The sequence below is a fragment of the Marmota marmota genome, unplaced genomic scaffold (assembly GCF_001458135.2).
Source record: "Marmota marmota marmota unplaced genomic scaffold, marMar, whole genome shotgun sequence".
In the NCBI taxonomy this organism is placed as follows: Eukaryota; Metazoa; Chordata; class Mammalia; order Rodentia; family Sciuridae; genus Marmota; species Marmota marmota.
The window spans coordinates 1,300,903-1,315,734 of record NW_026000020.1 but is presented as its reverse complement, the minus strand read 5'-3'; the positions used below and the strand labels follow the sequence as shown (position 1 = coordinate 1,315,734).

The window sequence follows — 14,832 nt, the reverse complement described above, 5'->3', positions numbered from 1 at the left end:
TCAAAAAAAAAAAAAAAAAAAAAAAATGTGTGTGTGTGTGTGTATAAGTGTGTATGTATATATGTATATAATACACGTGTGTGTATGTGTCTCCAGTATTGCTAACACAAAGGACAATTAATAATTGATGCTTCTAAAGTATTTAATCATCCATTGAATATTTTGAGTAGCTACTATATATTCTTTTAAATACTAAAAATTGGCCTTCCTCCTTCAAAAATACTTTCTTTGATGGTCTCTGTTATTTAAATGTTTGAATATTTATACTTTTTCTATATGAAATTAGAAAAACAGCTCCAGAGGAATGTGCTAATTATGCTAGCCTGTTACATACATTATCCAGAGAGCCCAGGTAATGTAACATCCCAGTAACAAATGGGATAGGAAAGTGAACTTTCACTAGCATATTCATCCCAATTCCATATGAAAGGGGTTTGCTCATCTAGTTTTCACATGGGTAAATTCAGAAGTGTCGTTGATACTGCCTGAAAGCTAGAAGCCTTGCCTAGCTCTTCAGTGTTTCTTTATTCTCTTAGAAAGTTGTGACTTCCTAACAATTCTTCCTTGACTTTCTTGTGCCCCTGGTTTCAATCCCAATACCAAAGAAACAAAAAACTCAAAAGGAAAAAATTTTTTAACCAAAACCAAACATATAAAACTTTAAAACTACAAGTAAATCATTAAAAGTAGTTATTCCCAAAGTGTAAGGTCTACTAACTAGTGTCATGCTGATTACATGAAAAAACTGCTAAAAGTTGGCAATTCCTAGAGCTATTGCTGGAGATTCTGATTCAATGACTGTAGCATGAAAATTAGACGTCTGAATTCTTTTTTTTTTTTTTTAATATTTATTTTTAGTTATAGTTGAACACAATACTTTCATTTTATTTATTTATTTTTTTATGTGGTGCTGAGGATCAAACCCAGCACCTTGCATGTGGTACATGAGTATTCTACCGCTGAGCCACAACCAGATGTCTGAATTCTTAAGAGGAACTCCAACAATTCTGATGTACACTCAAATTTGGAAGCAGCTACAGTAAACCAGGTCTTTGTATTTAAGTTTTATATTAATTCACTCAAAAATGGATACTTTCCTTTAAGACTCTCTTTATAGAAAGTGTTATTTTTCATGTTTTCATGGTAATAAAGAAAAGAATAATGTTATATTTGTGGAAGCTGCTACATAAAATGACCTGAAGAAATGGGTTAATTACAAGCATAATTTTAGGGCTGGGGTTGTGGCTCAGTGGTAGAGCGCTTGTCTTGCATGCATGGGGCACTGGGTTCAATCCTCAGCACCACATAAATAAATAAAATAAAGGCATTGTGCCCATATTCAACTAAAAAAAATTATGTCTTTAAAGAAAATATTATTTTAATAAAGATGTTATATAAGCTAGGAAGATGTTGAGGATGATGATAGGCATTTTGGTAATTATGATAGTATATGTTATACCCTAAATATAGTCCTAATTTATGATGAACCATTAAGAAATTTCCTTGCCTAAATCACACAACAGAGTCCCTGAACCAAGGCTCTGTATCTGAACTGTAGAACACAAAAAAAGACTTCTAACTAGAGGACAGCTAGTCATCTAGATTTTAACACAGCAGTACATTATAGATGTATAGGCGACAAGTTGGTTCATACATACGTTTATTAGATGTCCTCAGGATTCTTTTGCAGAACCCAGTTGAGAAAGGCTGAGTCAACATATGAATTAAGTTCCTTTCATTCTTCAGGTTGTGTTCAGTACAATCTGAGAACCTGATGCTGAAGTCTGAACATGCTCAGACAGTAAGTCAGCTAACATCCCAGAACGAGGTCCTCCGAAACAGCTTCAGAGATCAAGTGCGACATTTGCAAGAAGAGCACAGAAAGACAATGGAGACTTTACAGCAGCAGCTCTCTAAGGTGGAAGCTCAACTCTTCCAGCTCAAGAGTGAACCAACCACAAGAAGTATGTATGTACCCATGGAAGTACTAGTTGTTCATGTTTTTCACATATTGATGTCACTTGAATACACACATTGTTCACAAATTCACAAGAAAGTCAGAATTTACTAGATGGCAACCAGTATCAGTTCTGTGATTAAAATTTTGAATTTCTGCTTACTAAGAACCTTTTTTAACCATTTGAACCCTTCTGGATTATACTTAGAGCAGCCTGTGTTACCTCTTAAAATACTGATTCTCATGAATTTATTATCTTCCATGTAAATGAGTATTTCTTTCTCTCTGACTGAAGACATACTCATTGTAATGAGAAATACTCTAATTCTAGTATTCACCACTGGATACTTTATGTTCTCCATTGTAGATCATCAAAATATATCAAATTTTCCTAAAACCATTAAGAGATAGAGCAAGGGGCGAAACAGCACTGACTCGTAGAATTGTTGGCCAGTACAGTGCTTTCCCTTTCTAATTTTTAATTCGTTGGAATCTTAATCTTGCATTCTCCCAGGAAGAATTGGGAAATTGTCAACCATCTTAATGCTGTGCTTTAGTCATAATTTTATTGTGTTTGTTTCACACAGATGATGTTGTCAATGGAACATGGCATCTACAGGTCACTTGTCAATGTCAGAAAACAATTTCAGAGACTTTTGACATGTACTAAGAGTCAAAATAGGAAGTAATCAGCCATGGAAAAATAAGTCACACAAGAGGTTGTATTCTAGGAATGAACAGTGGAAATAAGCAGTTGGTGAAATATCAGAACCCCAGGAAAATGCTCCAGAAAGGGCAGAGAGCTAACTTAGGGTTGAAAGAACAGTAGAGGCAACTTCATGGGACCAAAAAAAAAAAAAAAAAAATCTGGATTAGAATTTGGTCCCTAACAACCATGATACCTTGAGTGAAGTCATTAAAGTTCTCTGTACTTCAGATTTCTTAGACTCAATAAAGTAATGTATTTTGAAACTATATTATGAACATGACAGTTCTGTACAAGTGTTCATTATCAGCATCATCAAGATCGGCTGCCCAGCAGACTGCAGCAGTGTTTTGTGTTAGAAAGAATGCAGTGACGGGAAATACCTAACCCACAAAAATAGGTAGACTTTTTAACAAAATTTAGTAACCGTTTAGCCCTCTGCCATAAATTAATGAACATAAGTAGTACAACATTATGATCTTTGTCTTATCCAACAGTTTATCATAGCTAGATGGTAGCAATTAATAGCTCTGCTCAAATGACTAAAATGTTTAGGCTAGGGATATAGCTCAGTTGGTAGAGTGTTTGCCTTACATGTAAAAGGCCCTGGGTTCAATCGGCAGCACCACCAAAAAAAGAAAGCCTAAAATGTTTAAAAATTCAGTGACTATTGTTCGGACTGGTTTTAGCACTTCTCTTTTCATATTCCATTTGTCTTTAAGTTCCTTTGCCATCCCCAGAATCATTTTATTTTAATAGAGTATCTTTGTTAAAAGCTGAATCCATCAGTTTTGAACAATCTCATACCTTTTAAAAAAAATATTTAATAGGCCCAGCTTCTTCCCACCAACCTTTGAAGAACCTTCGAGAAAGGAGAAACACAGACTTACCCCTTCTAGATATGCACACTGTAACCCGAGAAGAGGGAGAAGGAATGGAAACAACTGATAACGAGTCTGCGTCTTCTGCCAGCACATACACACAATCTTTAGAGCAGCTTCTTAATTCTCCTGAAACTAAACTTGGTATGTTACACTGTCTAAATATTTCTCTTATTCAATTGTACTATCTTTTGAATTAATATTACTCTAATTTTTACAGCCTTTTGAACCACTTTCCAATAAAATGCCTTTCAATATTCTGCTACTTATTCAAATGAAAACTTTCCTGCAGTGTGAAACAGATGTCTTTTTAAAATAAAATGCTAGTTCTACCCTACGCTTGAGCCAGAAATATATGATTGAAAGTCCTTTAGTGGTATTAGCAAGTAAATAAACTAGTCTCTTACCCTTTGAAGACACTGACAATTTCAGTTTTTCTTCTTGATGAAGTAGTGCTAAATTTGCTCTAGTAAATGTAGTTTTGGTATATTTTGTTCTTATCTGTAATGAATGTTACTATTCATAATTTAGGAGGGAATATATCATCTTTCTGAAGTTTTGGAACCACCTAGAATAAGAGCCATTTGTATCCATGGTCATTGATCGTATGGGTGAAAAGTGCAAGTTATAGTTCCCTTAGGTAGAATCAGTACTTGTGACAAGGAATGATCTGATGTTGTAGTGGCAGACTCCAGAATGAGACTTGGCTTTGTGATTTTTGTCAAAATTACTTGTCAATCCTGAGCCAGATCCCTTATCTATAAAAATTTGCATAATGTACCTCTCCTACCTCATAGAAAATTCTTATGGAGATTCCTGATATAAATGGACTGTAAATGTTACAGCTTTCCTCATTCATAAGTGAAATAATGTAAGTTCATGGAACATTAATAGATGGAAAGAAGGTGTATACTGAAACCGATAAAATGATTTAGCTTAGTGATAGAGTGCTTGCCAGCATGTGTAATGCCTTGGGTTGCGTCCCCAGCACCACAAAAAAAAAAAAAAAAAAATCGGAAAACACAAGCTCTGACAGAATTTAGAATTAAGGCTCACAGGGCTTGTATTCCTTTTTAAACTATATGCATTACAACACAGATTCTGTCTTATTTGTGTTATTCAGCATGTAACCTTTGAATTGGGATATGTTGAATGAATAGCAAACAAAGCCGACTTACATAATAATGCAGAGTTCTTACTTATTTATATACTTTATATATAAATGTTTTTCTTTTTTTTTTTTTTAAGGAGAGAATTTTTTTAATATTCATTTTTCAGTTTTCGGTGGACACAACATCTTTATTTTATGTGGTGCTGAGGATCGAACCCAGCGCCCCGCGCATGCCAGGCGAGCGCGTTACCGCTTGAGCCACCTCCCCAGCCCCTAAATGTTTTTCTTATTTAGAATCTTTATCTTTAATCTCTGGTGTGAAAATTAATTCTTAGAACAACATCTTGCAGAACCTCCTGTATGGCATGCTGAATTTACCAAAGAAGAATTGGTTCAGAAGCTCAGCTCTACCACAAAAAGCGCAGATCACTTAAATGGCCTGCTTCGGGAAACAGAAGCAACCAATGCCATTCTTATGGAGCAAATCAAGGTGAGGTAATAAAAATCTGACCACCATGCGAATGCTCTGCACCAATTTGATTGTCTGACCCTCTACACATACCCAAGTTTAAATCTTCATATTTCAGACATATCTGTAACATCTTGATTATTCCCTATATTAGATTCCTGATGGGAAGAAATATTGATTGTTTTTATGTCTACTATATACACTTTTTTTATATATATTTTTTAGTTGTTGATGGACCTTTATTTATTTGTATGTGGTGCTGAGAATCGAACCCAGTGCCTCACACATGCTAGGCAAGCACACTACCACTGAGCCACAACCCCAGCCCCTATATACACTCTTAATTCCTACTTTTTCTAAGAAATCATAATAGATTTAGAAATTGGAGTGATATAAGTTCCACATATGCTTAAGTAAAACTTAATAAGCATGGGTCCTTCAATTTTAAACAATGAAGCACTTCTAACTCAAATTATTCACCTGATGTTTGTGACACTGAACTTACTTAGCACAGTTAGTAGGCAGAGATAGCAAAGTGGCATAGGAAGTTTTTTCTCTTTAAAGTCAACATGAAATATCCAGAAACGTTTCAGAGCAGTTAAATATTGCTTAAATGATATATTTCCACCCTGGCTCATTGATAAATCACCTCCAAGAATAAACTCATGGTACTTGTTGAGCCGTGTTCAAAACCCAGGTCCTGAACTGTACATGTATATTGTCTTAGTTAACCCTCACAGTCCCTGGAAAGGAGGGGGAAAAAATGAAGCTGGTAAATGGTGGGGCAAAATTCTAACTGCTGCGTGAGAAATACATTCTTCTGCTTCTGCATGTTGTTGCTCCAGATAGATCTGCTCTGCCTCTGTGTAGGGTCACCACCTATCCTTATCAGATTATTATTTTTTTAATGTTGAATTATTTACATATATATATGATATTCCGTTACTAAATACCTCAATATTTACCTATAAAACATTTTTTCGTCTATCAAAACATCATTATATCTCACAAATCATTGACTAGCCCAATAAACCTAAGTGACGTATTTAAATGTTGTATTTCCACAGATTTACACTTGCATGATTTCTTGCACTCTGTGGTCACTTTTTTAAATGCCCTGGATTTTAGGACGGAGTTAACTGACTTTCCTGGACTAACCTAAAATTATAAAATACTGTATAACAAAAACTACAGCTTTGTTTAAACCTAGAAATCATCCTCAAAGATTTTTAATTTCCTACTACCTTTTTTGTATCATTCTTTACCTCATTTTTCTGGTAGTAGTTAAGATGTCTTAAGCTCCTGAATGTTCACATTATCCTGAATTTGACTTTTGTTTTGGTCAAGTGCTGTTCACTGTGAACATCTTACCTGCCTGAGCTCTGTGAGCAAGGCAAGGGCATAAGGTTAGTAGAAGTTGTGGATGTTTACTTCAGTGCCTGTTTTCACACTTGCTTACCTTCCTCAGCTCATGTTCTACAGAGAGTAGAAGATGGTGAGAGCATCATAGTACTAACTTATGTCTGCAGTTGTTCATTTTATAGATTTCCCATTAGTCCTCCAGTTTTCAGCCCCATTTCCATGATGCCCTGTGCTTCCAAGGCAGGAACTTCTCAGTGTTTACACAGGATGCATCCCCTCCTCTAGTCAGTGGTAGTTGGGAAGCCACTGGACTGAGTCACTTCCACTCCTTTATCTGCTTCCCATCTTCTTGGAATTTTTTGATAAATCTCATTTATTCTTTTTTCCTCTCCTAGTGCTTTCTTTATTGTCACGGGGAGACAGATGTTCAGGGAAAAGAAAAATGCATGTGTTTAGTCTGCCATGTTTGACCAGAAACCAGTAAAACCTATTTTTAACTCATTTCTCTAACAGCTCCTCAAAAGTGAAATAAGAAGATTGGAAAGAAATCAAGAGAGGGAGAAGTCTGTTGCTAACCTGGAGTACTTGAAGAATGTCTTGTTGCAGTTCATTTTCCTGAAACCAGGTAGTGAAAGAGAGAGGCTTCTTCCTGTTATAGATACAATGTTGCAACTCAGCCCAGAAGAAAAGGGAAAACTTGCTACAATTGCTCAAGGTATGTGACAGGAGCTTCCACTTCTGTTTATAACTTACACTAACCATTGGCCTATAGTTAACAATTTATGTGCCTACACATATTTCATGATACTATAATTTTTAAAATTGTAGCTATTAAATTTTGTTCACTTGAATTAATTCCATCATATATGCCTGTGACTAGATTTGAAAAGTTGACATTTTAACATATAGTACATTTATATAATTTTAACACTCAGGAAAATATAATACATTGTTTATTTTGATCTTCTCACTCTTTGAGATTAGATTTGTATTCTGGAGTTGAATTCTAGTATTGAGTTGAATATGAATGTGGTTTTGTTTTAGATCATACTTTTTTTTTTTTTTTTTTCTTTGTACTGGGGATTGATCCCAGAGGTGCTTAACCACCAAGCCACATCCACAGCCATTTTTTTTTTAATATTTATTTTTCAGTTGTAGTTGGACACAATACCTTTATTTTTATTTATTTATTTATTTTTATATGGTGCTAAGGATCAAACCCAGGGCCTCACACGTGCTAGGCGAGCACTCTACTGCTGAGCCACAACTCCAGTCACAGCCATTTTTTAATATATTTTATTTAGAGACAGGGTCTCAATGAGTTGCTTAGAGCCTCACCACTGAGGCTGGCTTTGAACTCACAATCCTCCTGCCTCAGCCTCCCAAACTGCCGGAATTATAGGCATGTGCCACTGTGCCCGGCATACTTTTTTTAAAAAAAAAAAAAAAAAAAAAAACATAATATTGAGCTGTTCCTGTCCTACTTCACCCCCATCCTCTTCCCACCTCCAGACAGTCTAGGAACAGCAGTTATATGGCCCATATCCTGCTGTCCTCTTTCCAGGTGAATGAAGCTGTAAAGCTGTCCTGTTGTGCAGTTTAAATTTTCATGTCAATTTGATGGTGTGTTGTATAAACACTTGGAAATGCTTCTCATACAGCTGCTACAGTTCCTGATTTCATACTACATCTTAAGCATCATGATTTTATTTTCGGGTTAGTTTTTTTGTTTTTGTTTCATTTTTTGTTTTTGTTCTCTTTCTTGACATGGAGGTCTTACCATGTTGCCCAGGCTGGTCTGAAACTCCTGGGCTAAAACAATTTTCTAGCCTCAGCCTCCCAAGTAACTGGGACTATCTGCACACACCACCATGCCTCACTTAGGGTTAGTGTCTTTTGTTTTTTTGTTTTTAGTATTTTTTTAGTTGTAGATGGACACAATACCTTTATTTTATTTATTTATTTATTTATTTATTTTTATGTGGTGCTGAGGATCCAGCCCAATGCTTCATACATGCCAGACGAGTGCGCTACCACTGAGCCACTACCCCAGCCTGGGTTTAGTTTTAAAACATCTTTAATTTTGACATTTTCAAGTGTGCAGAGAAATTACAGTAATGTATTTTGTAGCTGTCACCCATCCCTAATAATTTTCAACTCGTGGTCAGTCTTTTGGCAGACATAGGAAGCACTAGAGATTTTAAAGCAAATTGCACAATTCAATTTATTTCCCTGAATTCCTCCATCATCTGTACTCAGTTCATTTTCATATACATGATTCCTATAAAAAGATACAAATGTCTTTTTCTTTCTTTTTTTTTTTTTTTTGTAGTTATAGATCGACAAAATAGCTTTATTTATTTTTATGTGGTGCTGAGGATGGAACCCAGGGCCTCACACATGCTAGGCGAGTGCTCTACCACTGAACCAGAACCCCAGCCCAACCCAAATGTCTTTTTAAGTATCAAAAATAGGGCTCATGCATTGCATTTGGTTGGTTTCCTTTGTTTTGTTGTGTTTTGATTTTTCATTGGAGGGATGTATTTTGTTTTTCAAGGGGGTTTGTTTTGTTAGTTTGGTACTGAGGGCTGAACCTAGGGATACTTTACCATTAAGCTACATCTCCAGTTCTTTTGTTTGTTTGTTTGTTTGTCTTTTGAAACAGGGTCTCACTACATTGCTGAGGCTGGTCTAGAACTTGCCATCCTCGTACCTCAGCATCCCAAGTAGCTGAAATTAGATTATAGGCATGTACCTCCGCACTAGGCAGCTTGTGTTTTTTTGTATGTTTAGATTTTTTGTTGTTGTTTTAGTATGCAATAATTCCATGTTCCCATATTAAATATGCCATTTATTAATTGAAGAAATTAGTCATTTGTCCTATAGTAGTTCAGTATTCTGAATTTGGTACTTCCAAGGTAGCAATATTTGTTCCAGTATTGTACATAAGTACGAAGTTAGCTCTCTGATTAGATCCAGATGCAATTGGGTAGGGGCAAAAATATCTTTGAGGTAGCATTGTGTAGTTTCTGAGACATCACGTGACCCAGAATGTACCACTTTCAACTGATTTTCTCATCTGATTCATGCTCTTTAACATGTTTCTCTGTCCCCTGTAAATCCTAACTGGTAAATTTAGAATGGTCCTCAAATTGAGTGAGCAGAAACATCTGGTGCATTTATTAAAACTCAGATGGAAGCTGGATGTGGTGATACACACCTGTAATCCCAGTGGCTTTAAAGGCTCAGTCAGTAAGATCACAAGTTCAAAGCCAGCCTCAGCAACTTAGCAAGACCCTGTCTCAAGATAAAATATAAAAAGGGCTGGGGATGTGTCTCAGTGGTTAAGTACCCCTGAGTTCAGTTTCTAGTATTTAAAAAAAAAAAAGATGGCTGGACCCCACCTATGATATTGTATTTTTATTTCTTTATTTTTGGTGCTAGGAATCTAACTGAAGACCTCACACATGAAGTGCTTTACCACCTAACTACACCTGTAGCCAACATTTTACATTTTAGCAAGTTGATGCTGATAATCCTTTTCTGGAGATCATACTTTCAGAATCCCTGATCCAAAGGCCTGATAAGATTCAGACCTAATTATTTGCAGGAATACTTCACATTTAGTATTAATAGTTTCTTTGAATCTGTTTTCCTACAACACATCTTCCTAGTGATGCAGGAATATTCTGAATACTGATGGTAAACTTTGTTTTGCTAACTACTGAGTATATTACCATAGCCACAAGAGTATTTTTGTCACAATATCCAAAATAAGAATATATCATGTATATTTTTAGTAAGATAGTTATCCTAAATCATAAATTTGCTTTTATATGCCATTCTTTATTTAAAAACTTATTTCTAACTTATTTTCAGAATGACATATGTATTCTTAAATTCAAAGATAGCTTTTATTAGAACACTGATATATTATCAAAATACTTAGCATGAATAACAGTTCCCTTTTAAAAGCCTAGTATGTTTTATGTAATTTAAATGCTATAAAAACCCAAGTGATTCCTATTAAGTTTAAGATGTGTTGATTAAAAGACCTAAAAGAAACTAACCTAAAAGTTTCCATAACAGTGTTTTTTTAAATAATTATTCATAAAATAAATAGAAGAGTTCTGTAGAAATTTAGAATTCTATTGCCTACTTTTGGAAAATCCTGTAAATGAACAGGAAAACTCCACTAATTTATTAAACAAATTAAATCTTTATATATCATTTACTTTTCTTATCTGTGTGGATAAAAGATAACTTGTTTAAAAAAAAGACTTATAGCCAGGTGTAGTGTTATACACCTGCAATCCCAGCAATTTAAGATGCTGAGGCAAGAGGATTGCAAGTTCAAAGCTAGCCTCAGCAACCTTTCGAGGCCCTGAGCAACGTAGTGAGACCCTGTCTCAAAATAAAAAAGACTGGGAATGTGGCTCAGGCTTTTGGATTCAATCCCTCAAGACCTCACACATAAAGTGCAGACTTATAAAAATCAAAAACTGATGGTTTAATAGCAGATATGATTTAAGAGAGAATATATAAACCAGAATACAGGTTAGAAAGAATTTTGCAGAATTTACCATGAAGAAGCAAGAAAATAAAATGTAAAAAACGATAGAATGAAAACATTGACCATATATCTAATAACTGAAGTTCTGTTCCCTCCCACACCCACTGCTCTTGGCTTAGAATTATAAAATGAAGTTCCTCATTGGGAAAATCCTTTAGAAAAAGAAGTTGGTAAGGAAGGTGTCCTACACTCCTAGAGAAAAGTACAGAGTGATCTGGGCTGGGAATATGCTTTGTACTAACCCTGCAGACTTCTGATAAGTCTTCCAGAACAGGAAGGAGAATTTGAGAGAAGCAATTTAGGGTGAAGGGGAATTGAAGAGGAAGTTGTGATTTGGTCAAAGTTGCTGATTTAGTCCTATAATTTTAAGTGAATGCACATATGCATTTGTGTTTGTATATGTGTGTATCTTGGAATAAACAGTTTAAATAAATGACATCATTGTTTTAAAATAATAAAAGTTCTCAAAGGACAAGACAGAAAGAATGGGGCAGAGATAATATGTGAAAAGAATGGCTGACATTTTCTTTTTGGCTGATGAAGGATATCCAGCCATGGTTCAGAAACTCCAGTAAAATCTCAAACAGGAAACCCTAAAAAATATGTAAATAAGACTAAGACAAAGACAAACCTCAAACGCAGCCAGAGAAATAAGACACATTTCCTCACCTAAAAAAGAGTAACAAATAGGGTCGGGCCTGATGGTGCACATCAGCTTGGGAAGCGGAGGCAGGAAGATCACAAGTTCAAAGCTAGCCTCAGCAACAGTGAAGCACTAAGCAATTCAGTGAGATCCTGTCTCTATAGAAAATATAAAATATGGCTGGGGATGTGACTTAGTGGTTAAATGCCCCTAAATTCAATACCCAGTACCCGAGACAAAAGAGTAACAAATAGCCAAGTATGGTGCTACATGCCTATAATCCCAGCAGCTGCAGGCTGAGGAAGGAGGATTGCAAGTTCAAGTTCAGCTTCAGCAATTTAGAGAGGCTCTATTCAACTTAGCAAGACCCTGTCTCAAAATAAAAAATTAAGAAAGGTCTGGGGATGTGGCTCAGTGGTGAAGGCCCCTGGATTCAATCCCAAGCACTGAAAAAAAATACAATTAAGCCTCACCGTGGACTCCTTAACAGCATTGGTATAATGCAGTCAAAGGGATGACTGCCCACCTTGTAAAAGCATGTTTCATGGACTTTTTTCCCAAACTGACTTTTAAAAATTCCCCTCACTGGAAATTCTCTAGGATATTCTTTAGGCAAAAGGAAATCTCCCTAGGTAGATCTGAAGTTCAAGAAGGGAAGACACAGAGAAAACTCATAAGTGTACTACATATAGGGGCCTTCCGCCTGATGGCCCACATATCATTGCCAAGGCCCTAAACTACAGATAATAATCAACACGTGTGGGATATCAGAAAGAGTGTTAAGAGCCACTCTTCCTGAACTGAAGGAACTGGACCTTTGGAGCAAAACACAGGTACCTCTTGCCTCCTTCATCATCTTCATAGCAATATTTATCATGTCTGGTTTTGTATAAAGTAGATAGCAAAATTTTCATTTAGGTTGTTACCAATTAGTAGATACTGAAATTAATTTGGTGAATAACACCCAAAATATATTTTTTTAAATAAAAAGAATAGCCTGGTATGGTGGTACACACTTGTAATCTCAGCAACTAATGAGTGTGAGACAGGAGGAAGTAGAGTTCAAAGCCAACCTCAGCAAAAGTGAATCACTAAGCAACTCAGTGAGACCCTGTCTCTAAATAAAATACAAAACAGGGCTGGGGATGTGGCTCAGTGATCAGGTGCCCCTGAGTTCAATCCCTGGTACCCAAAATAAATAAATAAAAATAAAGTAAAAAGAATCATACGGGTACAGTGATGCACACCTATAATTCTAGTGGCTTGGGTAGGTTGAGGCAAGAGATTGCATGTTCAAGAGAACTTGCACATTCAAGGACAGCCTCAGCAATTTAGCAAAACCCCATCTCAAAATTAAAAAAAAAAAAAGGGCTGGGGATGTGGCTCAGTGGTTAAGCTCCCCTGGGTTCAATCCATGGTACCATATAAAAAAGCAAATACAATAAAAAGAATAAGACAAACATAAGAATACATTGAATCTAGTAAAAGTAAGAATTATTTCTTGAGCCAAGCACAGCAGCAGTGTACACCTGTAATCCCAGCTACTCAGGAGGCTGAGGCAAAAGGATTGCAAATACAGGGCCAACTTAGGCCCCGTCTCAAAATAAAGGGCTAGTACGTTGCTTTCCTAGCATTTGTGAGGCCCTGAGTTCAATCCCCAGTACCAGAGGGAAAAAAATAAGCATTATTTCTTGAAATTCTAGGTATGTACATGAGTTTTGGTGTCTCTCTGCCTATATCAGTTCCTGCTATAAATTTTAGTTTTTCTCACTGTATGGTAAGGTCAAAAATATTTGCAAAACATCAGTTTAGGAAGAGAATAAAAAGTAACATCAAACTCCTTTTGATAAACACTCATTACAAATCCAACTTAAACCCCAAGCAGGTATCATGAACTGCTCAGGATAGTCTGTGACATTTCTGTGTATGATAAATCAACATAGAGTATAGCAGTAGTCCCTACACAAGTAGCGTCAAATAGATACTGCTAAGAAGTATAGGCTGCTCTTCTGCTTACACCACAAATATTAACTCACACTACCCCCTCTCTGTTAGAGCTCAGCACAGTTTGGAAATTTTCTCTTTTCTACTTGAGATAGAACTTAATGATAAGCAGCTTTGCTCCCCAAATAAGTTAGCGGTACAGTACTACTCTGTGCAGAATCAGAGTCTCAGTTTTGCTGTTCAAACTACAACTAAAAGTTGTTTCTCTACATTTTCTTTACTCTTCAATTAGATTACAATTTACAGATCTCTATATTGTAACTTAGTACACCGTATATTCGCCAAGGTCCAGTAATATTTAAAAGTAAATAAAGAGGGAAATGGCTAACAACACAACAGGAAAACAGGCCAAGATTGTCAAATTATCTGCAAACTGGCAGGAAGAGCATGCATACTCATCTGATTTGATTTGCAGAGAATGAAAAACTTATCAGAAGAAAACAGATGCTCAGAGCAAGAGCAAATGCATCCTATCTTTGACCAGCTTTTCTCCAGTTCTTTTTATTGAGGGAGAAAAATGGCTGCCAGGAATATTATCTAATCAGGACAGGCCCTACCAGAAGTGAGCACACAGCTGAATATTTATTATGTCACAAGACTTATACTTCGAGTATACCATTCAGCCCAGATGAACATCCAACGGTCTGCATTTCAGTTTGGGGAAATGTTTCCAATCTTCTGACTCATTATTCTTGGGAGCAAGTGGGTCTCACTCAGAAAATATAATTAGTACACAGTTGTTCATCCCCTAACAATATCTATTCTTCCAGCTTTCTTTTTTTTAATATCTTTTTAATTGTAGATGGACACAATATTTTATTTGTTTTTATTTTTATGTGGTGCCAGGAATCAAACCCAGTGGCCTCACACATGCTAGGCAAGTGTTCTATCCTGAGCCACAACCCTGGCCCTCTTTCAGCTTTAAGTTATTCTCCATGCTGATTGCAGAAAACAGACTTCTAGAAAGTCCTTACCTTCATTATTCCCTCTTCTAGAAATTTTCTCTTTTATGTAATCCTGTCTTGATGGTCAGAAGGCTGACCTAGTGAGTTTATTTTGAAGCAGTAATACAGCAAGATGGATGGGTTACAAGAAAGTGTGACTTCTGTCTTACTAGAAGACTCTC

The 14,832-nt window shown here is 36.1% G+C and overlaps 1 protein-coding gene across 4 annotated transcripts in view; it reads left to right on the top strand.

The window, feature by feature from the left end:
* The window catches only part of Gcc2 (GRIP and coiled-coil domain containing 2), a 48,907-nt gene that overhangs the window by 30,330 nt on the left and 3,745 nt on the right, over nt 1–14,832 (top strand). For 3 of the 4 annotated variants that reach the window (XM_048810250.1, XM_048810248.1, XM_048810249.1), the window contains 4 exons: nt 1,747–1,964; nt 3,494–3,688; nt 4,991–5,145; nt 7,000–7,201. In XM_048810250.1, the coding sequence (XP_048666207.1) occupies nt 1,747–1,964; nt 3,494–3,688; nt 4,991–5,145; nt 7,000–7,201 (770 nt within the window). The remainder of the gene's footprint in view (nt 1–1,746; nt 1,965–3,493; nt 3,689–4,990; nt 5,146–6,999; nt 7,202–14,832) is intronic. The other variant, XM_015499666.2, reaches the window with a different exon arrangement.